Source organism: Dipodomys merriami, unplaced genomic scaffold, assembly GCF_024711535.1.
Source record: "Dipodomys merriami isolate MVZ:Mamm:240054 unplaced genomic scaffold, mDipMer1.0.p SCAF_2, whole genome shotgun sequence".
Classification (NCBI taxonomy): Eukaryota; Metazoa; Chordata; class Mammalia; order Rodentia; family Heteromyidae; genus Dipodomys; species Dipodomys merriami.
This window is the reverse complement of record NW_027203381.1, coordinates 88081685-88108339: the sequence shown is the minus strand read 5'-3', so window position 1 is coordinate 88108339 and position 26655 is coordinate 88081685. Positions and strand designations below refer to the sequence as shown.

Genomic DNA, 26655 nt, shown 5'->3' with positions numbered 1-26655 from the left:
CCAGAATGAGACATGTCCTTCAAGGACCTGTTCCATAGTGACCTACTCCATCCAACCAAGCTCCACCTCTGATCTATCATCACCATCCAATAATACCATTTTACTGTAAATCCACCAGGGTACAATTGCTACTCAGGAGGCTGAGCTCTGAAGATCGTGATTCAAAGCCAGCATTGACAGGAAAGTTCATGAGACTCTTTTCTCCAACAAACTACTCTTACAAAAAAGCCAAGTGGAGCTGTAATTCAAGTAGTAGAGTCTTAGCCTTGAGCAAAAAACACCTGAGAGACATTGCCCAGGCCCTGAGTTCAAGCCCCAGGACCCACACCAAACAAATAACAATAACAACCCCACATCTGCTAAATCTACTTCAGTAAATCTTTTCTTTTGATGTTTTCTTATGTTTTATCTTTTCTTTCTCATAAAATGATTTGATCTATTTTGAGTTAATCTTCATATATATATATATATGTTGTTGTTGGTCGTGGGGCTTGAACTCGGCTTGGGAGCTCTTCAGCTCAAGGCAAGCGCTGTACCGCTTGAGCCACAGCGCCACTTCCGGTTTTTTAGTGGTTTATTGGAGAAAAGAGTCTGACGGACTTTCCTGCCTGGGCTGGCTTTGAACCTCGATCCTCAGATCTTAGACTCCTGAGTAGCTAGGATCACAGGCGTGAGCCACCGGCGTCCGACTCAATCTTCATATATTTTAAGTCTTGGCAAAAGGTCATCCTGTACCATTTGTTGAAAAGACTGATCTTCCCCAAGGAATAGCTTTGGATGATTTTGAAAAATAAGCCAGGGCTGGGAATGTGGCTTAGTGGTAGAGTACTTGACTTGCATGCATGAAGCCCTAGGTTAGATTCCTCAAAACCACATAAACAGAAAAACCCGGAAGTGACGCTGTGGCACAAGTGGAAGAGCACTAGCCTTGAGCAAAAAAAGCCCTGGGACAGTGCCCAGGTCCTGAGCTCAAGCCCCACGAACAGCACAAAGGAAGGAAGGAAGGAAGGGAAAGGAAAGGAAAGTAAAGGAAGGAAGGGTAGATCAAGGCTCAAGACTGCCAGTTAACAAATGCTCCTTAACTTCATTTTCACACTATATTTGCCAGACGAAGTCCAAGAAGAGATATTACTGTGCTCAACTACCTTCCAGACGTTTTTAATAGGTAGGCACGATTGGTAAATTGGTCGATAACGTTTACAGTTAAAGACCTAGAATCAAGGAATTCAAAGGAGTTATTACGTGAAAATGCCATTTTATTTTAGGAAGCACACTCTTCCACAAGACCTGACAAAAGTCTCAAGGTTTTAGGATAAATGGGAGTGAAGGGGTAAGAAGTGAATAGGCTGCAAGCTCCAAGTCACTGGGAAGCAGCTAGCTTTACAACCCACCACCCACTCCCCATCCCCCGCACCGCACAGCTTCCAGCCGGGGAATTTTTCTCCCGCCTCCTGTGACGTCAGAAGATCGCGTCGAGAGGAAGAGGACTGGACTTCCGGCGGAGCTGCCGCGGTCGCCGCCGCCGTTGCCGGAGCTGTACTGGATCTGTGACTGGACCGTGTCGGCTCGTAGGTCAACTGCTGCTCTACCACGCGTGGTCTGAGGAGGAGTTCGACTGTCTCTACGGCGGGTACGCGTACTGTTTCTTCTTTCTGCCAGTGTTTCGGGGTTAGAGGGTCCCGATGACGTTTTGAAATGCGCGTAGGTGAGCTTGCGCGCCGAGAGCATGTGCAGTGGAGAGTAGTGACTTACAAACTGTACGTTATACAGCGTCTGGAACAAGAGCAGGATTTCCACAGTTTTTTTTTTTTTTTTTGGAGGTCCGGTCGTGGGGCCTGAACTCTGGGCCTGGCCGCTGTCCTCAGCTCTTCAGCTCAAGGCTAGCGCTCTACCACTTGAGCCACAGCGCCACTTCCGGCTTTTTTCTTTTTGCTTATGTGGTGCTGAGGAATCGAACCCAGGGGCTCAGGCATGCAAGGCAAGCGCTCTACCACGGAGCCACCTTCCCAGCCCAAGCCTGAATATTTTTTAATGTGAGAAACCTTGGTCCAGATCGTTTACTCTGAAAATATTTGAGTGATTATTCCCAGCCACATACTATCAAATATTTTAACTGTCTTTTTCTGAATGGAATAGATAGCCATTATCATCCAGTAACATACTATATTCCAAGTACTATTATAAGCAGAGAGTACTATGAAAACAAATAGGAATACTTGATCTAAAGTATGAGGTGTTTCCAGTTATCATGGTACATAACTATAAATTAAAAGCACTTGGAAGGCTGAGGCAGAAGGACCTCCTGTTTGAGGCCATCCTGGTTTCCTTGGTAGGACCATGACTAAAAAAAAAAAAAAAAAAGCCTAAGATAAAGGATAGGTACAAATGTAGACAAAAAGGCAGTCATAAAAATTAGGAAGCTTTATTAATAAGTTCAGACTTGAACCTGGCAGGTAACCTTAATGTATATTGGGGAGGTTATGAATGTCACTAACCAGATTTGTGACCAGACTCACAAGTATGAGAGATAAAAGAAAGCAAGTCTGAGAGATAGGAAATGAAGTTAAGAAAATGAAGTTAGAAGTATGTAGACTTGGTAAAATGCCTACAATAAATGGAGTAGATTTGGTAGTGCTGTATTGGGTCAGTGATTAGAACAATTTATGTGACTGAGGATAGAAGTGAAATTACTTCCAGTTTCTAGCTGAGTAACTGGTTTAATTAATAGTAATTTATTTATTTTATTATTATTTTTTGTTGGTCATGGGGCCTGAACTCTGGGCCTGTGCGCTGTCCCTCAGCTCTTCAGCTCAAGGCTAGTGCTCTACCACTTGAGCCATAGCACCACTTCCAATTAATAATAGTATTGCTATCCAAAACAAAACACAGGATGAGCAGGTTTGGTAGGAGAGAGAGATTATTTCATTTTTTTCATTTGAGGCATTTTTCTGGTGTTGGTGTTTGAATCCATAACTATAAATTATATCTCAGAAGGGAAAGAAACATCTTTTAAGTAGGGTAAGGACAAAACGGTCTTATCTATACTGGGTGTGGGGAGCAATCTGGTCATCTGTGTACTGTCCAGAGAGGTTGGAGATTAGGAGAATGCAGAACCATTAAATGAAGCAGAGAAAGAAGAACTTAGCCAGGTGCCAGGGGCACCTAGCTATACAGAAGGCTGAGGTATGAGGATCAGGATTCAAAGCCAGCCCAGCATGGGCAGGAATGTCCGTGAGACTCTTATCTCCAATAAACCACCAGAAAACTGGAAGTGGCGCTGTGGCTCAAGTGGTAGAGCCCTTGCCTCTAGCTCTGAAGAGCTGAGAAACAGCACCCAATCCCAGAGTTCATGCCCCACAACCGACAAAAAAAAAAGGGAAAGAAAGAGGAACTAAATATTTTATTGAGATTAAGTGATTACATCAATTTCACATATTTCACAGTATTGTGGACTTAAAGTCACAAACACATTTTAATCTTCACAAGACAAATTGTCATTATCATGGTCTATACAGTTTGTGAATTCTATGAGCGTTGACGATACAACTATTTCTTCTACATCAGGTGATCTTTACATTTCTTTCCTTTTGCTTAGTGTAAGCTGTTCCCCCTTTCCCTCTCATTCCCTCTGTCCATCGCTGCCTTTGAGTTGCTTAGTTCATTTTCATCTATGTCCAGTGCAACTGATGGACCCCTCTGTTGTATGTGTTCCTGTTCCCCTCTGATTGTGTCTTCCTTCTAGCTCCCCCTCAGATGTGTGCATATATATACCATATATGTGGTCAAGAATATGGAGTCAGCAGTGATAAGACAAAATAAGTGGAAATCCTTTGTTTCTTGAGTCCTGTTTACTTTGTCATATCTCCTTGCAGTTTGGCTTTTGCATCCACATATCAGGGAGGCCATGTGCCATTTTTCTCTTTGCTCTTGGCTTTCCTCGCTCAAAATGATTTGCTCTAGTTCCATCCATTTCCCTGCAAATGCCATTATTTTGTCCTTTCTAATGACTGCATAATATTCCATTGTATATAGGTACCACAATTTTTTGATACATTTATCTGTAGTGGGCATTTGGGTTATTTCCATATCTTGGCTATTGTGAACAGTGCACAACTGCATTTCTTTCTTTTTTGTTTTTTTGTTTTTTGGGGGGAGAGTCTGGTCCTGGGGCCTGAACTCTGGGTCTCGGCACTGTCCCTCAGCTCTTCAGCTCAAGGCTAGCACTCTATCACTTGAGCCACAGTGCCACTTCCAGCTTTTTTCTTTTTGCTTATCTGGTGCTGAGGAATTGAACCCAGGGCCTCATGCATGCAAGGCAAGTGCTCTACCACAGAGCCACCTTCCCAGCCCCCAAATAAGTTTTAAAATCTTTCCTCAATGAATGATCACAAGCTAAGGGTATAGAAATATAGGAGAAATTAATAGTGTAGAAAATGAATGGTGTATAAGGATTTAATTTTGTGTTTTGTAAGTTGATTACATTTGTGTGTGTGTGTTTGGTACTAGAGCTTGAACTCAGGGCCTGTGCACTAGATTTTTTAAAAATCAAGCCTAGTATTCTACTGCTTGAGCCACAGCTCTTTGGTGGTTAATTGGAGATAAGAGTCTCACAGACGTTCCTGTTCTGGGCTGGCTTCAAACCTCGATCCTCAGATATGAGCCTTCTGAGTAGCTAGGATTACAAATGTGAGCCATTGGTGCTAAGCTCAAATGCATTTTTGGTCAAATTCTATTTACAGAGTTTGTAAGTTTTAGAAATGTCAAAAAGTTTTTTGGTTTTTTTTTTTTTTGTCTATCTTAATTTATCTTCTTTTACAGACGTTTCCTCACATCCATTTTCTTCAAAATGAATGTTAGTGTCACTTGCTTAAGACCTTTTGCCAGGTTTCTGGTGCCATTTACTCTTCAAAGGAGGAAAAGAAATTTATATCCAATAATTCTACAGAGATACATGTGTTCCAAAATACCTGCTGTGCCCTATCCTAACAAAGAGAATTCATCCCCTCCTGCACAGCTGGAATTAGATGGATGGAAAACTACAATGAAATCTAGTCTGCAAGAAGAAAGTGTTTCAACAGTCTCAAACAAGGATGAAGATTCTTTCGCTGCCACTAGAGAATTAATTGAGATGTGGAGATTGCTTGGCAAAGAAGTACCAGAACATATCACTGAAGAAGAGCTCAAAACTGTTATGGAATGTCCTTCTAAATCATCCCAAAAAAAATACCTGAAATATTTGAGTATTAAGGAAAAACTGAAAAAAGCTAGGCAAATGAAAAAAGAAGTAAAAGCAATAGCAAGGGAAGAAGCAAAAAAAGCCAAGCTGCTAGAAACCACTGAGGAAAAACAACAAAACTTTCTATTTCTTCGGCTTTGGGACAGGAATATGAACATCGCAATGGACTGGAAGGGGGCCCAGGCTATGCAGTTTGGACAACCTTTGGTTTTTGATATGGCTTATGATAATTGTATGAACTCCAAAGAAATGCGAAATACTGTTTCTCAAGTTTTAGAAAGTGAAGGATGGAACAGAAGAAATGTTGACCCTTTTCATATTTATTTCTGCAATCTTAAAATAGATAGTGCTTACCATAGAGAGTTAGTTAAATGTTACAAACAAAAATGGGACAAATTACTTTTAACAGCAACAGAAAAGTCTTATGCAGACTTATTTCCAAAGGACAGTATTGTATATTTAACTGCAGATTCTCCTAATGTTATGACTACTTTCAAGCATGATAAAGTTTATGTAATTGGATCATTAGTTGATAAAAATATGAAACCAGGTCTCTCCCTAGCTAAGGCAAAACAGCAAGGACTGGCAACACAACGCCTTCCATTAGATAAGTATTTACAATGGGACATAGGTACCAAAAATCTCACCTTAGATCAAATGATACGTATTTTGTTATGTCTGAAAAACACTGGTGATTGGCAAGAGGCTCTGAGGTTTGTTCCAAAAAGAAAGCATTCTGGTTATCTGGAGGTTTCCCAGTATTCTCAAGACTTTGTAAATAGACTGAAGAAGACTAAGACTTTTAGTTCATATCCACAGAACTCTTTAAATGTAGGCAAACAGAAAAAGTGACTTGAAAAAGGAAATTTAATGGAGTTCATTTTCTAACTGCTGGGTTATGTCTTTTCCAATTAGATATCTTCAGAACTTTGAGAATTATGCTTTGTTTACTGTAAAAAGACAATCTGAAAAAAGTCCTCCTAGGTTTGTTGAATAATCCTTAAATAACCCAATAAAACAGTACACTGCTGTGACTTTTTTTGAGTCTCAGTCACCATTATCCTCCTCATTCACTAATCCAGGTCAACAAATACCTTTCATGAAAAAAATTGAAAGTTTATAAACATGAGATGGTAGTTCACTTATTAAGCTCAAGCATTAGAACTATATTAAGAATGTTGTCATAGGGGGCTGGGAAGGTGGCTCAGTGGTAGAGCACTTGCCTTGCATGCTCGAGGCCCTGGGCTCGATTCCTCAGCACCACATTAAAAAAAAAAAAAAAAAAAAGAATGTTGTCATAGGCACAAAAGTATTTTGTAAGCCTTGATTCAAAAAGCTAAAACATCCTTTGGCATCTTACATGAATTGGCTATATTATAAAAAATGAGTTTGTGGAGATGTTTAACTTGTTTCTTCAGCCATTAGTTTCTATTTTTAGTTTTCTATTAGTTTTTTTGGGGGGAGGGGGTCTGAACTCTGGGCCTGGGCGCTGTCCCTCAGCTCTTCAGCTCAAGGCTAGCGCTCTACCACTTAAGCACAGCGCCACTTCCAGCTGTTTTTCTTTTTGCTTATGTGGTGCTGAGCAATTGAACCCAGGCATGCAAGGCAAGTGCTCTACCACTGAGCCACCTTCCCAGCCCCTTTTCTATTAGTTTTTGCTGTGCATGAAACTCAGAGCTTGGAGTATGCCAGGCAAGCCCTCCAAGCCATATCTTGCTTATCCTAGGATAGTCATGATAATCACATTCCCGTGGCCAATTATTAGTCCATAATGGATATGACTTGAAGACAGCCAAGGATTTTCTAGGCCTTTTTTAATCCATATTTTTTTAGATTTGAGAGCTAAAATAGCCTACTTTGTTTCTTTTCAGGTGGTGGATTGTGATATAAAGGCTTTAGGACTGTTAGTAGACATGCCAAATGGAGCTTATGGAGACTAGTTTCATATCCCCACTGACAATAGTACATGCTGTCCAGCTATTGATTTTCCTTTTTCAGTTACTGTTTGTTTAAACCCCATCAGACATAGAGGTCTGCTTCTAGCAAATTGCTCTTTGCCTAAGCTATCAAACTAATACACTTGGAAAAATGTATACTTGTTTTCTAGAAAGCAACTTAAGTAACAATATTCAGCCTAGTGCCAGAAGCAACAGAAAGCTGAGATCTGGGGATCACAATTCAATGCCAGCTGAGGCAGGAAAATCCGTAAAGTAGGAAGTGGAGTTGTGATTCAGGTGGTAGAGTGCAAACTGTGGTGCTGAGGAATCGATCTCAGGGCCTCATGCATGCAAGGCAAGAACTCTACCACTGAGCCACCTTCCTAGCTCCTCATAGTTGAAGCTTGAATATCTCTTCACTAATAATAGTAAACATCTTTCACATAGTAAATTTACAAAGGGCATCAACAGGTTTTTGTTTTCTTAATACTGAGGGTTGAACTCAGGGACATAAACTTTCTTGACACATCCTCTATACCTTAAGTCTGTATGTTTTTTCAGTTTTTCAATCCTGGCACTTTTGTCTGGGCCAGCTTTGATCACTTTCCTTCCTCAACCTCTGGGGAGTAGGGGTTCTTAGGATGGAGGAGCGACCTCCTACAAGTATTTTAACAGTCTCTTCTCAATTTTTTTTTCTGGGTATTGAACCACTGTCTTGTACACAAGGATCCTAGATACCACTGAGCAATAAGCCTAGTTCTAAAGAAAGTGTTTTTGAGACAGGCACTGGTGGTTCAATTGTAACCCTAGCCACTCAGGAGATAGAGATCTGAGGATTGCAGTTCATAGTCAGCCCTGATAGTAAATCCAAAACTCATCATCCAGTAACCATCAGGAAACCGGAAGTGTGTCTGTGGCTCAAAGTGATAGAGCTCTCGCTAGCTTTGCGCCAAAGAGCTCTAGGACAGCACCTAGGACTGAGTTCAAGCCCCTAGACCAACCAAAAGACAAAAGTCGAAGCTATTTTTTTGGGGGGAGTCCGGTCGTGGGGCCTGAACTCTAGGCCTGGGCGCTGTCCCTCAGCTCTTCAGCTCAAGGCTACCACTTGAGCCACAAGCCACTTTCAGCTTTTTTCTTTTTGCTTATGTGGTGCTGAGGAATTGAACCCAGAGCCTCAGGCATGCAAGGCAAGCGCTCTACCACTGAGCCACCTTCCCAGCCCAAGTCGAAGCTATTTAAGGCAACACTTTATACACACAAGTGCCCAAAGAATTGCATATATAAATTTTAATTTGATCCTCTTGATTTTACATTGATGAGGTAACATTACTCAGAAAGAAAACCTGTTTATTATTGCTCTGATAGGGACCTTTTGGACTGGTGCTCCAACAATTTATTGTAAGGCTAATTCAAAAGCCCATTAGGCTAGAAGACAAGATAAATGTAGAGAAGAGAGAAAAATAGAGTGGAAGGCCAAATATAATGTATGAGCTTCATTCTTAGAATGAAAGCCCACAGGGGCTGGGAAGGTGGCTCAGTGGTAGAGCACTTGCCTTGCATGCTCGAGACCCTGGGTTCGATTCCTCAGCACCACATAAGCAAAAAAGAAAAAAGCTGGAAGTGGCGCTGTAGCTCAAGTGGTAGAGCGCTAGCCTTGAGCTGAAGAGCAGAGGGACAGCGCCCAGGCCCAGAGTTCAGGCCCCCCCTACCGGACCAAAAAAAAAAAAAAAGCCCACAAAGTTTGTAAGCAAAGAAGACAGGGTCGTCTTTAGCGAATTATGTTAGAAAATTTACCATTTCTTTGTCCACCTCACAAGAAACTGAGGGTAACTTCGCGGGGATTAAGTGATAAGGACGCCCGGTGTCCCTGGTACGGGGCGCTACAATACAGTATCTCCCCTCCCCTCCCCCCCCCCCCCCCCCCGTGGACTAGGCAGGCACACGTGACCCAATCAAGCCCGAATTACGGGCCTGGCAGTTTCAGCTACCGCTACAAAAACGTGGGTACGCAAAAACGGAGGATTCCATCACCGGCTCCGAGATTACGCCTCACACTCCTCGCTTTTTTAGAACTGCCACTCTAATACCCTCGGTACCCTTCCTACGCAGACCAGCAATTCTGGGCTCAGGTCCCGCCCGTTTTTAGTGGCGGCTTGTCGATGACGTCACTTCCGTTTCCGGGGCGACCGCTTTTCACTGTCCAGAGCCTCTCTAGGCTACCACTTCGTGGGCTGATCTCAAAACTCAGTGGTCCGGGGGCGGGGCCGTGACGTCTTTGGCGTGGTTTGCAAGGGAGGCCGCGGCGGGGAAAATGGCGGACGGGAAGGCGGGAGAGGAGAAGCCTGAAAAGCCGCAGCGAACTGGAGCCCCCGGAGGTGAACACAACCCCAGCGTCGCGGGCTGCGGGGGATTCTCCGGGCCTTCCTTTGAGCTCCCCGGGGTGGGGGGTGGGGAGTCAGATAGAACAAGAATGGGCGGACATGGCGTTCACCCGACTAGCTGCGGGCCCCGCGGCGCCCCGGGCACGCCCGGCGCGGCCCGCTGGGAGCCAGGCCCGCAGTCGCCTTCTTGTCGGAGGACAGGGGCGCTCTGGGCCTGTTCACCTCCAGGCCTCTGAGGAGAAGGGATGGGGCGCCAGAAAGGGAGACGAAGGCGGGGTGGGACCGGGAGTGGCGGCGTAGGGACCGCTAACGCCACCCCGGTGACGAACACGCATAAAATACACGCCCGGGACCTGGTCCCCACGCCGCCACGCACACAGCGACACGGCCACGCGGGGGGAACCACCTAGTAGTAGCCGCGGGCGCTGGCGGAAGGCCGAGTTTCCGAAAGTGCGGGCCTCTCGGTTACACGTAGGAGGTAATTAGGCCGGCGCTCCCTCCTGGCCGCGGCTGCGGCGAACCCAGCCCCCGCCCCACCGCGGCCTTTCTTTTTAAGCGGGGGTCGGCACGGGACGGAGGGCCCGACGACTGCCGGCTAGGGGTCGAGGCTCAGGGTCTGAGGGCCTTTCTTTGAAGTAATGGCCTTTTCTTAGGTTCCTACCAGCTGACCGGCAATTTAGGTGGCTTAATGGGCTGGTGTGACTTCCCAGATATATATTTTTTTAAACCGCATTGAGCTCAGGTTACAGATTGTCTGTATTCTGCGCCCCCACCCCCACCCCCCATCACCTTTTAACTTTGGGTCTTAACGCAGGAAAAGAAACATGTAATCTCCCCAACTCCCTCCTCTTGCCCCTTTGTCATAGGGAGACAAGTGACTTTAACCCGAGCCAGCTGATCGTGTCTAGTTTAGAACATCTTAATATCATTCTCTGTTCTGACTCCCTTAGACTTGTCCCTGAAAGGATTTAGTAATAGAAAATATGGGCGATTAATAGCACATTAAATAGTAGGACCTAGTAATAGCGTTTTAATAAGAATTTTCATGGCAACAAAAATTGAACAGATAAGGGAAGTGAGCCCACCCAGAATTTACTGTTTTTCAATATGTATGGTACTCCTTTCTCCTTTGATTAAACTAGTAAAATAGATTATGAAAACAGTTTTAAACATCTAATACTTATTTTGAGGTTTATCTCCCCACCAAAAAAAATTTTGCCTTAAAAATTGTAAAAAAAAATCATATAGAAACCTCGAAATAATTTGAGTTAAGACAAAGATCTGTAGCTTATAGAATCCTATATGGATTTGATTTCAGGGTCGTCTTTTTAACTCCCTCAACCTAGAATGGCAAAGATGTTTAATGTGTTGGCAAATGTACCTTGATGTGTCAGCATAAATCCACCATATATTTTTACCTGCCACCCTTTTAGTTGAGAAGTATTAGTTCTATAGCTTGAATAGTAATGTTTCTATTTTACTGTTTAGTAGAGGTTGTATAAATTGGTAGAGAAATTAAGGTCTTTCTGTTGGTAATTTAGAATGACAAAAATCCCTTAATTTCTACATAATTAACTTGTTTCTGTTATAAAGAAACTAGTGCTGTTTCATGTAACCCATTTTGAATGTAAGCTTTGGATTTCGTTTGAGTGTTTTGGCAGTACAGGGGAGCCTGCTTCCTAGGTAGGAACTCTACCACTTAAGTCACACCTCTAGCCCTTTTTACTCTTACACTTTTTCCCTCCCAGCTAGCATAACCTGTTTTCACTTTGCCTGTGGCTGAGATGACAGATATACATCACTGTGTCCAGTTATTTATTGGTTAAGATGTGGTCTCAGAAACTTTTTGCCTAAACTGGCCTTGAACTATGATCATCTGGATCTTAGCCTCCCAGGTAGCTAAGATTACAGATGTAAAGCACCATGCCTGGCATATGTCAGCTATTTTTAATGAAATTGTGCATTGTTGAGACATTTGATGCCATGGATGTCCCTAATTGATAGGTTAGTGGCAAACAGTCACAAAAAAAAAGAAAGGATAGTCATGTTGGTCCTACTTGCTTACCTAGAGACTTCTGATTTTTGTTTTCCTGTTGAACAATTTAAGTTGCAAATATAAATTGCTTTTTTTTACTTTTATTGGTACTAAAGATTGAACTCAGGGCCTTATATATGCTAAGAGCTGTTCTACCCTGAGCTATACCTCTAGTCTTAAAAATATGTTTTCTGTTGTTTTTTCTTAGTGAGTAGATTGAGTAGATTACTTCCATTGTTAAATTTTATATATGTCTATGAGAGAAGCTGCTTAAACTGTATTTTCACTTAACAGAGTAAGGCTTTGAGTAGATTTTTGTCTCTTTGGATAAATTTATGAGATTAAACAAACTTTGGAGAAGAGCTGTTTATATATAATCATAGCCATTTTAAGCTTTTAAAGGTTATACTAAGAATTACTTCAATTACATGGATATTTTCTGTGCCTTCTAGAAGCAAGTAGATTCTTGAATATATTCAGCTTTCAGCTGCACACTAGTATTGGTAGTTCTTTGCCTCCTCCCCTTTATTTAAATCTTCAGATAAGCTAGCTTCCAGAATGCAAATGAGTCACTGAAGAGTACTTTATGGATTTCACACTTTCTTTTTAGGTAATTTTCACAGATCTAGCTGTCATATCTTCCCATCTTAGTCTTTTGTTTATCCCACTTGCCTTCTGAAATGTTTTGTGCACTTTGCTACATAATTATAAAAAAGATTATAGATGGGAAAAAAAGCATAAACCTTATGGCACACTAAGAAATGATAACTGTGCATCCACCTTTGTTCCCTCCTTATGCCCTCCTATCTTTGTTGAAAATTAGATCTGATTTTAAAGTTGCTTTGCAAATCTTAACAACAGAAAAAAAGCAAAGCCAGTTTTTTTCCTATGACCAAAAATAAATTGCTGGCTAGATCTGAAATCATTGATGTGTAAAAATGATCTAATAAGCATGTCATCATCTGTGTGGACCTGGGTGTGGGTAAGTCTGTAGTTTGCCTCTTCCAGTGATAAGACTACAGATAAGAATAAAAATGAGGCCGGGCGCTGGTGGCTCACGCCTGTAATCCTAGCTACTCAGGAGGCTGAGATCTGAGGATTGCGGTTCAAAGCCAGCCCGGGCAGGAGAGACCATGAGACTCCTATCTCCAATAAACCACCAGAAAACCGGAAGTGGCGCTGTAGCTCAAGTGGTAGAGCGCTCGCCTTGAGCTGAAGAGCTGAGGGACAGCGCCCAGGCCTGGAGTTCAAGCCCCATGACCGACAAAAAAAAAAAAAAAGAATAAAAATGAGTTCTGCCAGTTGATTACAGATGATTTCTACAATAATTCTGCCATTTCCCTTTTCTTGATACTTTTTTCTTTAGCAATCTCTAGAGAAATCCTACTTGTAGCATAATGGGATTAGATAAAATAATACTGCATTCTATTTATTAGCATATATAGGTTCAGCTAGTTGTTACACTTAATGTCATTAATATATAATTATAGTAAGATTTTTTTCATTTATGCTGCTTCTATTTTTCTAATGTTATAATTCAGACGAAATAGGCTTTAAAAGAACTGGAAATCTTACCCATTTATTACCCATGGGTCATTGTTCAAAGAGGAGAGTTACTCTACAATCAAGTCTTTCTTCTATTTGTTTTGATGTTTTTTAGTTTCTGTTTGCACAAATGTGCTATGCATGTACAGACTGTTTCTTTATGTAAGGCCAATTCATTTTCTCTATGTCCTTATATGTACAGCCAGTGAATTTTCAGTTTTAACTATGTCATCAGAAAGTATTTATTGTTTTGGTATTACTATTATATAGTATGCTTTGTTAAAACAATAGAATGCAGGGGAAAATCAACATTTTTTTTCACCCCTTTTATACAGGATCTCTTACATATCCTAGGATGGCTTAAACTCCAAGCCTCTTGCCTCTGCCTCCCTAATGCCAAGTTAAAGGCTAGTGCTGCCACCACCACCTGGCAGTAAATTCTAATTTAGAAACTTAGACTATGAAAAACTTTGCATAATACTCTTTGTTTTTGTTAAAGAAAATGTCTATTTCTTAAATTGGATTCTACTTTTATCTATTAATAGCATTTTCAATTTTAATTCCTCTGGTGCTTTTGCAGTTTTACTTAGAGTAAATAAACAGCATCTCAAGCAACTATTTCATGATAGCTCTTGGGGGGGAAAAAAAACAAAACTTGGGGCTGGGAAGGTGGCTCAGTGGTAGAGCGCTTGCCTTACATGCATGAGGCCCTGGGTTCAGTTCCTCAGCACCACATAAGCAAAAAGAAAAAAACAGCCGGAAGTGGTGCTGTGGCCAAGTGGTAGAGAATTAGCCTTGAGCTGAAAAGCTGAGGGACAGCACCCAGGCCCAGAGTTTAGGCCCCATGACTGGACCAAAAAAAAAAAAAAAACTTACTCCTGTTTAATTCCCTCCCCTATGCTGTTATTATAGCATTCATCCCTTGTCTAAAGAGGATAATTTGTTTTTTGTTTAAGCAAAATCAACTGTTAAATCAAAGTACATATATTGCTGGGCAATAGTGGGAGCACATTTGTAATTTCATCTTTTCAGGAGGCAGAAACAGGAGGATCACAAGTTAAATGACCAGTCTAGGCTACCTAGCAAGACCCTGTCTCAAAACCTAAAAGAGAGAAGGGGAGCAGATAGCTGGGGTAGAGAGCATTTCTAGCATGATAAGAGCATATTTTTAATCCCCAGAACCACGAGTGCCTCTTAATCTAGTGATACTAACATTCCAAAATTTTACAGATCTAGATTACAATGGGTCTTTTAATCCTTTGTCTTTGTGTTGATGTTGGGGTTTTTGTTTTTCCTCTTTCTAGTCTAGCTTTTAGTCTCATTTTCTTACCTATTCTTAGGGTCATCCCATTGAGTACCTTCTCTTCAAAAGTAAACTCTTGGGGTTAGAGGTGTGACTCAGTTGGTAGAGCAATAGCCAATAAGCAATAGCAGCAGGTGACAAGTTTGAGTCCCAGTCTCAGACCTTAGGGGAAAAAAAAGAAGGGAAGGGAAAACAAAAGTAAACTATTGTAATAGAATATTTTCTTTAGGATGACTTAGACAATTAAGGAAAGAAAATAAAATTATTAATGCTTAGCCAGTGTTCTGTCTTACCACCCAGCGTGTTCTTAGTTTTAATATTATAGACACATTCAGAATATGACCTCTCCACTGACTTAATGCAAATGCAAGCAAAGTTACTGAGAGGTATTGCTCTCCTTACCCGATCCTTTAGGTTGTATGTACTAGTGTTGGTAGTTCTTTATTACTCGAGAAAATATTAACACTATAGTTTGGGTGATAATGATTCTGTTCATTGCTAGGAGTTTTACATAACTAGTACTACATTATTGAGAATATTAGGTGTTTAGCAGAATGTATTACTTGCCACATGATTGTTCACACACTACTTTGTAGAACATAGTTAACATAATCTTGATTTCTAAAAAGTGAAATGCCAGAAATAACGAGATTGTCAACTTATAAGAACGTTTGGTTGAAGGGTCTTACTTTTTGTGAACTCTGTGTTTATAATTTAAATTGCTCTGTATTTTATGCTAGTTAATTCATGGGAACCTCTTCTACTGCCACACAATCTCAGTTCCTGCTATATACTCTAACAAACAGTGGAAGAGACTGTTGGGTCAGTAGGTGACAACTGCAGAGGTATCTTCCTTATAACGATGCTTTTTGAGGTTGCTGCTCCCATCAATCTGCTCAGTAAAAATAGCTCATCTTGGTAAGTTGTTTCGACTTCACCAGGACCTGAAGAAGAAGCAGAAAAACCTGTGAAAACTAAGACTGTTTCTTCCAGTAATGGAGGGGAAAGTTCCAGTCGCAGCGCTGAGAAGCGATCAGCTGAAGAAGAAGCTGCAGACCTCCCAACAAAACCTACAAAGATCTCCAAGTTTGGATTTGCCATAGGTAGTCAGACGACAAAGAAAGCATCAGCCATATCCATCAAACTTGGATCAACTGTGAGTTGTTATTTTATGTATGACGTTTATAATGCAATATTTGCTTTGGAAATTGAGTTTTGCTAGGTTATAGTAAAAAAAAAAGTATAAAAAGTTAGGTTGCTTGTTCTTTAATGTAGAAATTTACATGTAATTATTTAAGAAGTGATCATCTGGTTTAGGGAAGATCTACAAGAATTATATCAGTAAAGCTGTTTAAGGAGAAAGATTTAGAATATTAGAATCAATGTTACAGAGAATGTGTGATTTTTTGGGGGGACAGGGGGTCCGGTCGTGGGGCCTGAACTCTGGGCCTGGGCGCTGTCCCTCAGCTCTTCAGCTCAAGGCTAGCGCTCTACCACTTGAACCACAGCACCACTTCCGGCTTTTTTTTTCATTTTGCTTATGTGGTGCTAAGGAATCGAACCCAGGGTCTCATGCATGCAAGGCAAGCGCTCTACCACTGAGCCAACTTTCCAGCCCAGAATATGTAATTTATAAAGTAATTTTTCTCAGTTAAGCAGAATCTCAAAATTATTTTGTGAAATAATTTGTATTTAATCTCACTATCAATAATATTAAGAATATATAACTACCACCACACACAAAATTGGTTGTTTATAACTTAAAAGATCAATATTGGGAATATATTACATGATAAAGAGATTCCTGATTTTAGAACTACAAATGAAAATTGAGTACTATGAACATTGGAGGGGCAGGAGGATTGAACCATTCACCTCCCATCACAGCCCTGCAATTAGCTAGGAATGAGCCACCAGCGCCCAGCTCTGTGAACTTGTTTTGGTTTGTGTGCTGGTCTGGGGCTGAATGCTGCCACTGAGCTTTTATCTCAAGGCTAGCACTACCATTTGAGCCACATCTCCATTTCTGGCTTTTTGATGGTTAGAGATCACAGTCTCCTGAACTTTACTTTCCTGGGCTGGCTTGCAACTACAATCCTAGATCTCAGCCTCCTGTAATAGCTAGGATTACAGGTGTGAGCTGGCTTTAAGTTAACTTTTGATTTCTTGTTTTATGGTATATTTACCATGAGCCATATAACAGTGAAACCTTTGAAAGTATTCAACTTTAGTGTATTCATTGATGCTTATTAACCATAGAGCTTCTGGAAGTATCTGAAATACTGTTAAAGTTTATGAAGTTGTGGATGTTTGTTTCTAACCTACACTGTGACAATTTGACATAATACCAAACATACTTTATTTAAGAAAAAATACTTGATAATTTTTTATTATTGGCATTGGGAAATGATTATAGTTTATGAGAAGAGAAAAGCCCTAAAATTGCTTTTGAGTTGTTTATTCCTGTGTTTTATGAAAAGATTTAGACCAGGAGTGGGTGGCTCACATCTGTAATTTTAGCTACTCAGGAGGCTGAAATCTGAGGATTGTGGTTCAAAATCAGGCTGGGAATAGTAAGATTATTATCTTCAGATATCCAGCAAAAAGCTGGAAGTAGAGCTGACTCAAGTGATGAGCAGTAACCTTAACTGAAAATTTTAAGGGGTGGTACTTCGTCCCAGAGTTTAAGCTCCTATACTGGTACAAAAGACTATAAAAAGGGATTGGACTGAACAAAAAACATTGCTCTTGTATTATAATAATATTTTTCTGTGTTTCTGTATTCTGACTTTTAAATTTTTGTGTTGAAAGTATGAGTCAGCTGATACTTTATATAATGCTGTTATTTAATATATGTACATATAGTTGTATAGACTAAATAGCATAAATATTTAATTTTTTGATAACATAATAAATGTATACTCTCAGGTCTAATCCCCTTGATAATGATCTTACTGCACAGAAACTTGTCCTTGAATCCAAATCATTGCTTTTTCTGAATTGTTGACATTGATTACTGATCATTTGAAGTGGAAGGTAAAACTTCCTAAGTCTAGAAAACAAAAGTCTGTTTTTACAAAGTAAACTTTAATCTTCTTGGATTGAAGTGTAGGATATGAAAAAGATAGTTGAAAGTATTTTTGGTTATACGATGTGAAATACATATATCAACCAATTTTTATCTGTGTCTTATATTGTATCTATAACATCAGCTTTAAAAGAGAAAAGAGTATTTTAAAAATCATTATTCATGCTGTCCAAAAGTTAAGTGTGTGTGTGTGTGTGTGTGTGTGTGTGTGTGTGTGTGTGTGTGTGTGTGTGTGTGTGTGTGTGTGTGTGTGTGTGTGTGTGTGTGTGTGTACACAGAGGCAGAAGTCTACTTCTCTACCTTTTTTTGGGGGGTGGTGGTGGTGGTAATTTATTGTGAATAAGAGTTTCCCAGACTTCCTTGCCTGGTTTGATCCTCAGATCTCAGTTCCTGAGTAGCTAGGTATGAGCCATTTCACCTGGCTCAAATTAACATTTTTTTATTCCTTTAAAAAACAAGAGAGGAGTAGGGAGGAAGAGGGAATGAGAGAAAGAGAGAGAGATATCTGTTTTAACAAGTCAAAAGATTTTTTTCTTTTTTGTCAGTTGTGGAGCCTGAACTCTGGGCCTGGGCGCTGTCCCTCAGCTCTTCAGCTCAAGGCTAGCACTCTACCACTTGAGCCACAGAGCTACTTCGGCTTTTTCTGCTTATGTGGTGCTGAGTAATTGAACCCAGGGCCTCATACATGCAAGGCAAGCACTTTACCACTGAACCACCTTCCCAGCCCTAGGTCAAAAGATTTTATTGGTGAACTGATACTGTGGTTAGACATTAGTAGAGGTAGGAACAAAAAACATTTCATATAACTGCAAGGAATTTCAAACAAAGTTTAGATTTGAGGTCATAAGACCATATCACATAATGTAATTTTTTTCTTTAGGAATAATGTGTTTTATTATTCAAGAAATATACAAAAAATTTTATTAGCACACAGTGGTTGTAAAATGGGTTTTTGTTCTCATATTTCCATACATGCCTGCAATATGGCCTGATCCATTTACTCCCTCCTCCCATTCTTTTTTTTGGGGGGGGGGGGGATTCCGGTCATGGGGCCTGAACTCTGGGCCGGGCGCTGTCCCTCAGCTCTTCAGCTCAAGACTAGCGCTCTACCACTTGAGCCACAGTGCCACTTCCGGCTTTTTCCTTTTGTGGTGCTGAGGAATCGAACCCGGGGCCTCGGGCATGCAAGGCAAGCACTCTACCACTGAGCCACTTTCCCAGCCCCCTCCTCCCATTCTTTATTCCTTTCCCTCCACCTTTTTTTTTTTGTCCGTCATGGTGCTCGAACTCTGGGCCTGGGCGCTGTCCCTGTGCTCTTCAGCTCAAGGCAAGCGCTCTACCACTTGAGCCACAGCGCCACTTCCGGTTTTCTAGTTGTTTATTGGAGATAAGAGTCTCAGGGATGTTCCTGCCCAGGCTGGCTTTGAACCGCAATCCTCAGATCTCAGCCTCCTGAGTAGCTAGGATTATAGGCGTGAGCCACTGGTGCCCAGCTTTCATTGTTCTATTTTTATACATGCAGATAAACTACTTAAGCCATATTCTTCCTCATTCAGCCTTTCTTAGCCTCCTGTCCTTCCTCTGCTAGTATCCGTTAAAACATGTAAGTTAGGGGCTGGGAAGGTGGCTCAGTGGTAGAGCGCTTGCCTTGCATGCATGAGGCCCTGGGTTCAATTCCTCAGCACCACATAAGCAAAAAGAAAAAAGCCCGAAGTGGCGCTGTGGCTCAAGTGGTAGAGTGCTAGCCTTGAGCTGAAGAGCTGAGGGATAGCCAGCACCCAGGCCCAGAGTTCAGGCCCCACACCGGACCCAAAAAATAAGAAAAAAAAACATGTAAGTTAATAAAAAAACAAAAACATTTAGGTGTTAAGGAAGCCTTGGAATCATTGTAGTGGATCTGGAAAATTAAGTACATTTGCATCTTAAAAGCATCACTCCTCCTCCTCCCACCTTCTCTGGGAATTGAACCAAAGCCTCATGTTTATTTGCCAGATAAGCACTCAAGCATGTTTGACAAGCATAGCAGGCAAACACAGGTTCATAGTCCAGGTCAGTACCCTTAGCGCTGGGAATGGTGTCCATAACAGTAGTCCAGTCAAGTAATACTAGGAGCTTTAGCTTTGTAATGTACAGTAAAAGGAGGAGAGTCAATTTATTCAGTATAGATCTGATCAGTAGATCTTAAAAGTTCAAGGAAAAGTTTTCTGGCTTGATTATTTATGCATGATAGAGGACCCATGGGGACTCTTAAGGGGGCTGTCCAGTAGACAAATGACAGCTTGTTTGAGGTAACCAGAGAACTTGTTGAAAACACAGATGGCTCACACCTTTAATCCAAGCTACAGGAGGCTGAGGTCAGAGAATCATGATTCAAAACCAATCCAGGCAGGAAAGTCTGCTAGAGTCTTATCTACAATTAACCACCGAAAAGCCAAGTAGACTGGGCTCAAGTGGTAGAGCACCAGCCTTGAGCAAAGAAGCTTAGGACAGTGCCCAGGCCAAGTTCAAGTCTCAGGAACAGCACACACATACACAACACATACACACACACAAATACACCCTTCAAAATGAATAAATTGACTTGAGAAGGAAAGGTCACTAACATTATATAGTCCTGGGTGTCTATATCTTGAATGAGAAGCAACAGAAAAGGGAGACAGAACAGTGTCCTAGAAGCTAAAGAGGGCTATTGTCAGAAAGCCATGACAAAAACCAAGTACAACACTCTAGTTGTTGGTGACCATATCAAGAATAATTTCAGCTAAATGTTGAGGATAGAGCCAAAATACAATATAATGTAGGCTAAGTGTGATAGTAAGAACAATTATGGTTGTACAAAGAGATGAAATAGATAAAGCTTGTTTAAAGATCAACTGGGGTAACTAGTAAAGAAAGATAGACTGATGGTGCATTTTTGTTTTCAAAGTAATTCTAAATTTTAATGTTAGTATGGGAGAGGATTATAGTCATTTTCTCTAAAACCAAGTATCTCTTAGTTAAATTATAGATCCGTAGTAATGATTTCTTTTTACAAAAAGGAAACGAGTAGATATAAATTAGGAGCATTTTCAGAGAGAAAATGGATTTGTCCAAAGCACTTAGTTCCTTACCGTGTCTGTGTATGTGTGTGTGTGAAAATAAAGGCTTTTAACATAAATTATATTATTAAGCAAGCTTGTACAAATGTTACTTATGTTGTATTTTGTTTAATATGTTACTTCTTCAGAAACCCAAGGAAACTGTTCCAACTCTTGCTCCAAAAACCCTTTCAGTAGCAGCAGCTTTTAATGAAGATGAAGATGTAAGTTAATACCCATCTTATTTCACTTTAACAAGTCCTTAAGTAAGAGTTAATGGCAAGTTGTAGTTTGTGTTTATATTAGTGGAACTTCTTTAACGAACTTCTTGGCAACACCTATAAAAATTGGATGATTTTTTTGTTTGTTTTTTTTTGTCAATGTGGGGCCTGAACTCGCGGCCTGGGTGCTGCGCTGTCCCTCAGCTCAAGGCTCGTGCTCAACCACTTGACCCACAGCGCCACTTCCAGCTGATTCTGTTTATGTGATGCTGAGGAATCAAACCTAGGGCCTCATGCATGGAAAGCAAGCATTCTTACCACTGAGCCACCTTCCCAGCCCTGATTGTGATTGTTTTGTTATTTACGTTGTTGTAGGTTTATTTAAAATACTGCTTTTCGGCAAGAAGATTAAGAACTAAGTTGACATGTGCTTATTGTGATTAGCAATTAAAAAAAAGCATGAAAAATTATTACTGGTACTCTTAAGAATTTTTTTAGTGAAGTTTTCAATGATACATAATGCTTTCCTGTTACAAAAGGCAGCTATAGATGGCTGGTATCCTATATGTAAGAGGAGGTAATTCTGCTTGAACTTAATGCTTCAAAAAACACACTCCAGGGGGAGCGAGAGATGCTTACCTACTACCCTGTCAGCCCTGGTTTTTGCATGTCTCTCTCAGTGCACCTACCTTACCACACTAACAAGCAGCCAATTGAATTTCTCAGGTAAAATTTTGACCATGATTTATTTATTTATTTATTTATTTTTGGTCTGTCATAGGGCTTGAACTCTGGGCCTGAGCGCTATCCCTGAGCTTTATTGCTGAAGGCTAGTACTCAACCACTTTGAGCCACAGTACCACTTCCAGTTTTCTGGTGATTAATTGGAGATTAGACTCTCACAGACTTTCCTGCCCCAGATGGCTTTGAGCCATGATCCTCAGCTTTCAGTCTCCTGAACAGCCAAGATTATAGGTGTGAGCCACCAGCACACAGCTTTGACCCTGATATTTGTATTAGGCTTCAACTTCAGAACCTTCACTTAGGATGTGAACCTGTGGTATAACAATTACATATTAAGTTGTTGCCTGAGTGTTTCCCAAAGGCAGATAAGGATTATACCTTCAAATGAAAACCAACCCCTGAAATAGAGTGATTTGAGAAGAACAAAAGAGTAGTAATTAAAGTTAGATACTAAAACAAGGCAGAATGTGAATCCTCCAAGGTCTACTTTTGTAAGCTAACACATAAGTCTCAAGTGGCAAGTAGGTAGTAGTAGCATTTGACTTGACTGAAGCGTTTTGTAGAATAATTGGGAAAGAATAAATATGGGTTGTCTACATCAAGAGGGAAAGAATTAGTGTGGCTATCACTGCATTGGCAGTACTGTGGATGAAACTCAGGGCCTCACCATTGTTAGACAGGTGTTGTACACAATTCTGTCCATTCTGTCCATTTGAAAGCACTCTTTATACTAGGCACCATAACATTACAAGATAAACATGTTTCTCTAGGAACTGAGCATGGTAAGTCAGATTTAAGTGTAAAATAGAAGGTAAAAATCAAAACTACCTGAGGAAGTGAAGAACTGTGGACATTCACAAAAGGAATAGAGACCAGTCTCTAGATGTAGCGACATTGGAAGACTTAAAAGTCCTTCTATTTGCTTTTGAGACCAGGTCCCACCATGTTCTTTGTTTTAGCTTCCTGAGTGCTGGGATTATAGCACTGTGTGCATTAGAATATGAGAATTGTGTGGGTGTGGGTGTGGGTGTGGGTGTGGGTGTGGCAGAATTGGGTGTTGCTGGGTAAGTGCTGTGCCACTTGAGGCACATCCGTAGTCTGAGAATATGAGGGTTAAAAAAAGTGTAATTGATGCTTAATTGTATTTATAGTACAGTGTTACATGTTAATATTTGTATACAATGTCTGGTGATCAGGTAAGACTGAATTGGCATCCATCATCCATCTCAAGCATTTGTACTTTCCTTAGGACATTTTAAGTTTTCTTTACTAGCTATTTTTAAATATGCAGTTAATTTTTGCCAACTACTATTGTATTACTATGTGGAGAACATTAGATATTCCTCCTATCCAACTGTACCTCTACCTATTGTCATTCTTTCCATCTCCCCTGTGAATTTAATAGGTTTGAGTACATATTTTTCAGTTTCTTTATTTTCTTCTTCAGAGTGAGCCAGAGGAAATGCCTCCAGAAGCAAAGATGAGGATGAAGAATATTGGAAGGTATTTTAATTTTTCATAAATATTTGAGATTAATTTAGAACAAGGATAACTTACATATTTTTATTAGTGTTCAGGCTCTTTGAGCTAAACAATTTTTTTAAAAAATTTTCTGTGGTCTACATGGTTAATTAGGATCTTAAAGATGAGAAGGCCCCGCCGGTGGCTCACGCCTGTAATCCTAGCTACTCAGGAGGCTGAGATCTGAAGGATCACGGTCAAAGCCAGACTGGGTAGAAAAGTCTGTGAGACTCTGATCTCCAATAAACTACTAGAAAACAGGAAGTGGCGCTGTGTTTCAAGAGGTAGAGCGCTTGCCTTGAGCTGAAGAGCACAGAGACAGCGCCCAGGCCCAGAGTTCAAGCCCCACGATCGACAAAAAAAAAAAAAAAAGCACAACTTGCCAGGTATGGTGGCTCAGCCTGTAATCCTAGCTACTCAGAAGGCTGAGATTTGAGGATAACAGTTCAAAGCCACCCCAGGAAGGAAAGTCTGTGAGACTCTTATCTCCAACTAACCACCCAAGTGGTAGAGCACTAGCCTTGAGCAAAAAGAGCTCAGGGACAGTGCCCAGGCCCTGAGTTCAAGCCCTATGTATGACCAACAAAAAATAGCTCAACTTTACCTCAACACTTTGTGTTCTCATTTCTACCACATATGACCCTCCAAAGAGCAAGCTAAGTTCTAAATGTTAGTGTTTATGCACGCATGCGTGCATACCAGTCCTAGGGATTGAACTAGGGCGCCTGGACGCTGTTCCTAGGCTTTTTTGCTCAAGGCTTGCATTCTCTACTACTTGAGTCATAGCTCCTCTTCTAGGTTTCTTGGTAGTTAATTAGAGATAAGAGTCTCACCAGCTTTCTTTTTTCAAGTTGGCTTTGCACTGCAATTCTCAGACCTCAGCCTCCTGAGTTAGCTAGGATTATAGGTGTGAGCCACCAGATCATTTCTAAACCTATAGCCTTTAGACTTGGAATCTGTGATTCAAATGGAAATTGTCCCATTGGCCTGCTGTCATCCTTTCATATCAGGACCTAAAGTAAGAAATAGATCTGATATTGATACTCAGTTTAAACCCAGTACTTTTATATACATGGTAATATTTTCATATTTTTCCTGTTTATTTATAAATATTGACGGTAAGCTGCCAAGGTGATTTTATAAACCCAGCTAAAAAAGTTTCACTTACCTGAGTATTTTGTAACAGATTTTGTTTTCTGTAATTCTGGGCCTCGTATGTATTAGGCAAGGGCTCTACAACTGAGCAATACCCCTAGCTCTTGGGCCATGATTTTGCAAACTGTAATTGTTGCTTTGCCTCAGAATTATCTTAAATTTTTGTTAAAACACACTTGGATAGGGGTCTAGCTCAATCTTAAAGAACTTGTCTACTGACCAGTAGAATAGCACATGAGGCCCTGGAATTCTCAGCTTGCAAAAAAAGAAAAGGATTCGCTCTGACTTCTACTTAAATAAGCCCTGGTAGATAGGAACTGTATCCAGTTTGAACTGTATCTGTGGAAAAGATATTTTAAATCTCTGTAGAGGCTCCTGGGGTTTAGCTTGTTAGTTTGTAGTAGATGCTAAACTAATGCATATTCATGAATGTAAAATGTTAACCCATTCCTTTTTTTTAACACAGGGATACACCAACATCAGCTGGACCAAACTCCTTCAATAAAGGAAAGCATGGGTTTTCTGATAACCAGAAGCTATGGGAACGAAATATAAAATCTCATCTGGGAAATGTCCATGACCAAGACAATTAAATGATGTGTTTTGAAATTGGGGCATGGGGTGGGTATAAAGTTAAAAGGAACAGTTTCCTTTTTTAAAGAATGGTATAAGACTATCTTTGGAGCCACCTTTTTTTTCTTTTTTTCTTTTCTTTTTTTTTTAAGATTGAGTGGTACACTAATAAATGAGAGTTTGAAATTAGAGGTAATTTATGTTTTATATACAGATTTCAGACATTTGCTAATTTTGTAGTTTCATGTGATTAATTTCCAAAGGCTACAGATAATAAAGAAATCAGAAATGGTACCTTTTTAAGAATTACATATTTTTTTAGAACCAACTATTAGCACATTAAGAGGGAAGTAAAAGTTATTGTCTATTTAAAACTGCAAATAGTTACTCTCCTAACTTAACTCCCTCATTACCTAAACTGTCTGGCTCCTAGGTACAGCCTTATAGAGAGAGGGAGTAGTACTGAGAGGAAAATGTTACTGGACTATTGACAGAAAGTAAATTTAGATAAAATTAAAACACCATTTTTTCGTTATGGGCATTTTGTTTCAAGTCATCGTATCTAGGTATTGCATTGCTATCAGTGGATACAGTTGCTTACATCTTTAAATTTAAAAAAAATATGTGAAGTATTGAGCATTTGCTTTAGCCCACTTTAATGTATCTTGTCTACATCAGTCTTCAAACAACCATATGCTACCAAAGTAAATCAGTATTTTGAATGTGTTTCTGTTTAGTTTTTGTTCCTAGTTCCTGTAAGCATTTCCAACAAAACTTGAGCTTGAGGCAAATCATAAGGAAGCTGTTTCTTTTAAAATACAGACCACCACCAAAAACTAAAATGTACATACTGGTCAAATGTTTGGCTGGTTTTTATTTTCTAAAAGATTTAAATACCAAAAATAAGTTTAAGCACTGTATGAGGATAGAAAACAAGAAGATAAACTCTCTGTAACTTTGTCTAAGCCTTTAAGTGACTAACTAGTTACATTCGATCTGAATTGAACTCAATACAGGATTTCTTATTTGCATAATTACATGGTTTCAGTATATTTATACTGACCCGTGGCCTCAAAAGCACATTTTATTTAGTGAAAATAGAAAGTTCATCTGCGAACACATTTTATGATCTCTCACCACATATACTCTGTTAGATTTGTGTACTGTAGGGTTGTTTGTTTTGTATTTTTGTATTGTATATGGGATTTTTTTTAAGGTGACAGTTAAACATCTTTAAATGCATAGTCACAAACAAAAGAAACATGGTCTAACGATTTCCTAAAAACTGCAATGTTAAATTTGGAGGCAGCTTCAGAAGATACGTCGGTGGTGATTACTTACTGGGCTTTTTTAGTAGGAAGTAACTCCCCAGAAGCAGCCTGTGGACATGCCCAACCCTCTCACATTTAAGTTTAGAATAAGCCCCAAGTCAAACAGTGGAAATGTATATAGCACTATTGGTTCTTCCATGATTTAATTATATCAAGATAAATAAATTTTACTTACTTTGTGTAGGCAGACTATCCATTTTTGTCCATTTTACTGTTTGTTAAAATAACATCCCTCTCCTGCGTATTCTTTGCTTGACCCCAAATGAAATATTAACCTAAGGTCAAGATGAGGAGAGAGAAATGACTGAAATGAATGTCTTTACTAAAATACCAATAAATTTTGTCAAACTCAATAGTGTTCAGATTTTCTGTTCTACTTAATTATTGCTTGCTGGTTGGGTTTGGTTTTTGTCTGTTGTGTTTGAACTCATGTCTCACGCCAGATAGGAAGACACTTGAGCCACACACTCTTTTTGCTTTATTTTTTGATAGGGTCATTTGGTTTTTG

General features: G+C 40.2%; 2 protein-coding genes across 3 annotated transcripts; both read left to right on the top strand.

Moving 5' to 3' along the window:
• Positions 1 to 1518: 1518 nt before the first annotated feature.
• Positions 1519 to 6270, top strand: Trmt10c (tRNA methyltransferase 10C, mitochondrial RNase P subunit). The gene is made up of 2 exons (XM_070030353.1): positions 1519 to 1630; positions 4819 to 6270. The coding sequence occupies exon 2, from the start codon at positions 4847 to 4849 to the stop codon at positions 6086 to 6088; it is 1242 nt and encodes a 413-aa protein (XP_069886454.1). The 5' UTR covers positions 1519 to 1630; positions 4819 to 4846; the 3' UTR covers positions 6089 to 6270.
• A 3148-nt stretch (positions 6271 to 9418) lies between these two features.
• Positions 9419 to 26500, top strand: Pcnp (PEST proteolytic signal containing nuclear protein). 2 transcript variants are annotated; one of them, XM_070030352.1, is made up of 6 exons: positions 9450 to 9548; positions 15178 to 15355; positions 15431 to 15593; positions 20752 to 20826; positions 23015 to 23070; positions 24710 to 26500. In XM_070030352.1, the coding sequence occupies exons 2-6, from the start codon at positions 15300 to 15302 to the stop codon at positions 24834 to 24836; spliced, it is 477 nt and encodes a 158-aa protein (XP_069886453.1). In that variant the 5' UTR covers positions 9450 to 9548; positions 15178 to 15299; the 3' UTR covers positions 24837 to 26500. The 2 variants fall into 2 exon arrangements, with proteins under 2 accessions (XP_069886452.1, XP_069886453.1); XM_070030351.1 differs by lacking the exon at positions 15178 to 15355 and having other exon boundaries at positions 9419 to 9548; positions 15379 to 15593.
• The last annotated feature ends 155 nt before the right edge of the window (positions 26501 to 26655 follow it).

What these genes read in the sequence shown, in the direction of transcription:
- Trmt10c (XM_070030353.1), top strand. Translation starts at nt 4,847, where the DNA reads ATGAATGTTAGTGTCACTTGCTTAAGACCTTTTGCCAGGTTTCTGGTG.
- Pcnp (XM_070030351.1), top strand. Translation starts at nt 9,485, where the DNA reads ATGGCGGACGGGAAGGCGGGAGAGGAGAAGCCTGAAAAGCCGCAGCGA. An exon ending in CCATCAAACTTGGATCAACT is followed by an intron (nt 15,594 to 20,751) that starts GTGAGTTGTTAT and finishes TTACTTCTTCAG; the next exon opens with AAACCCAAGGAAACTGTTCC. An exon ending in CTTTTAATGAAGATGAAGAT is followed by an intron (nt 20,827 to 23,014) that starts GTAAGTTAATAC and finishes TTTCTTCTTCAG; the next exon opens with AGTGAGCCAGAGGAAATGCC.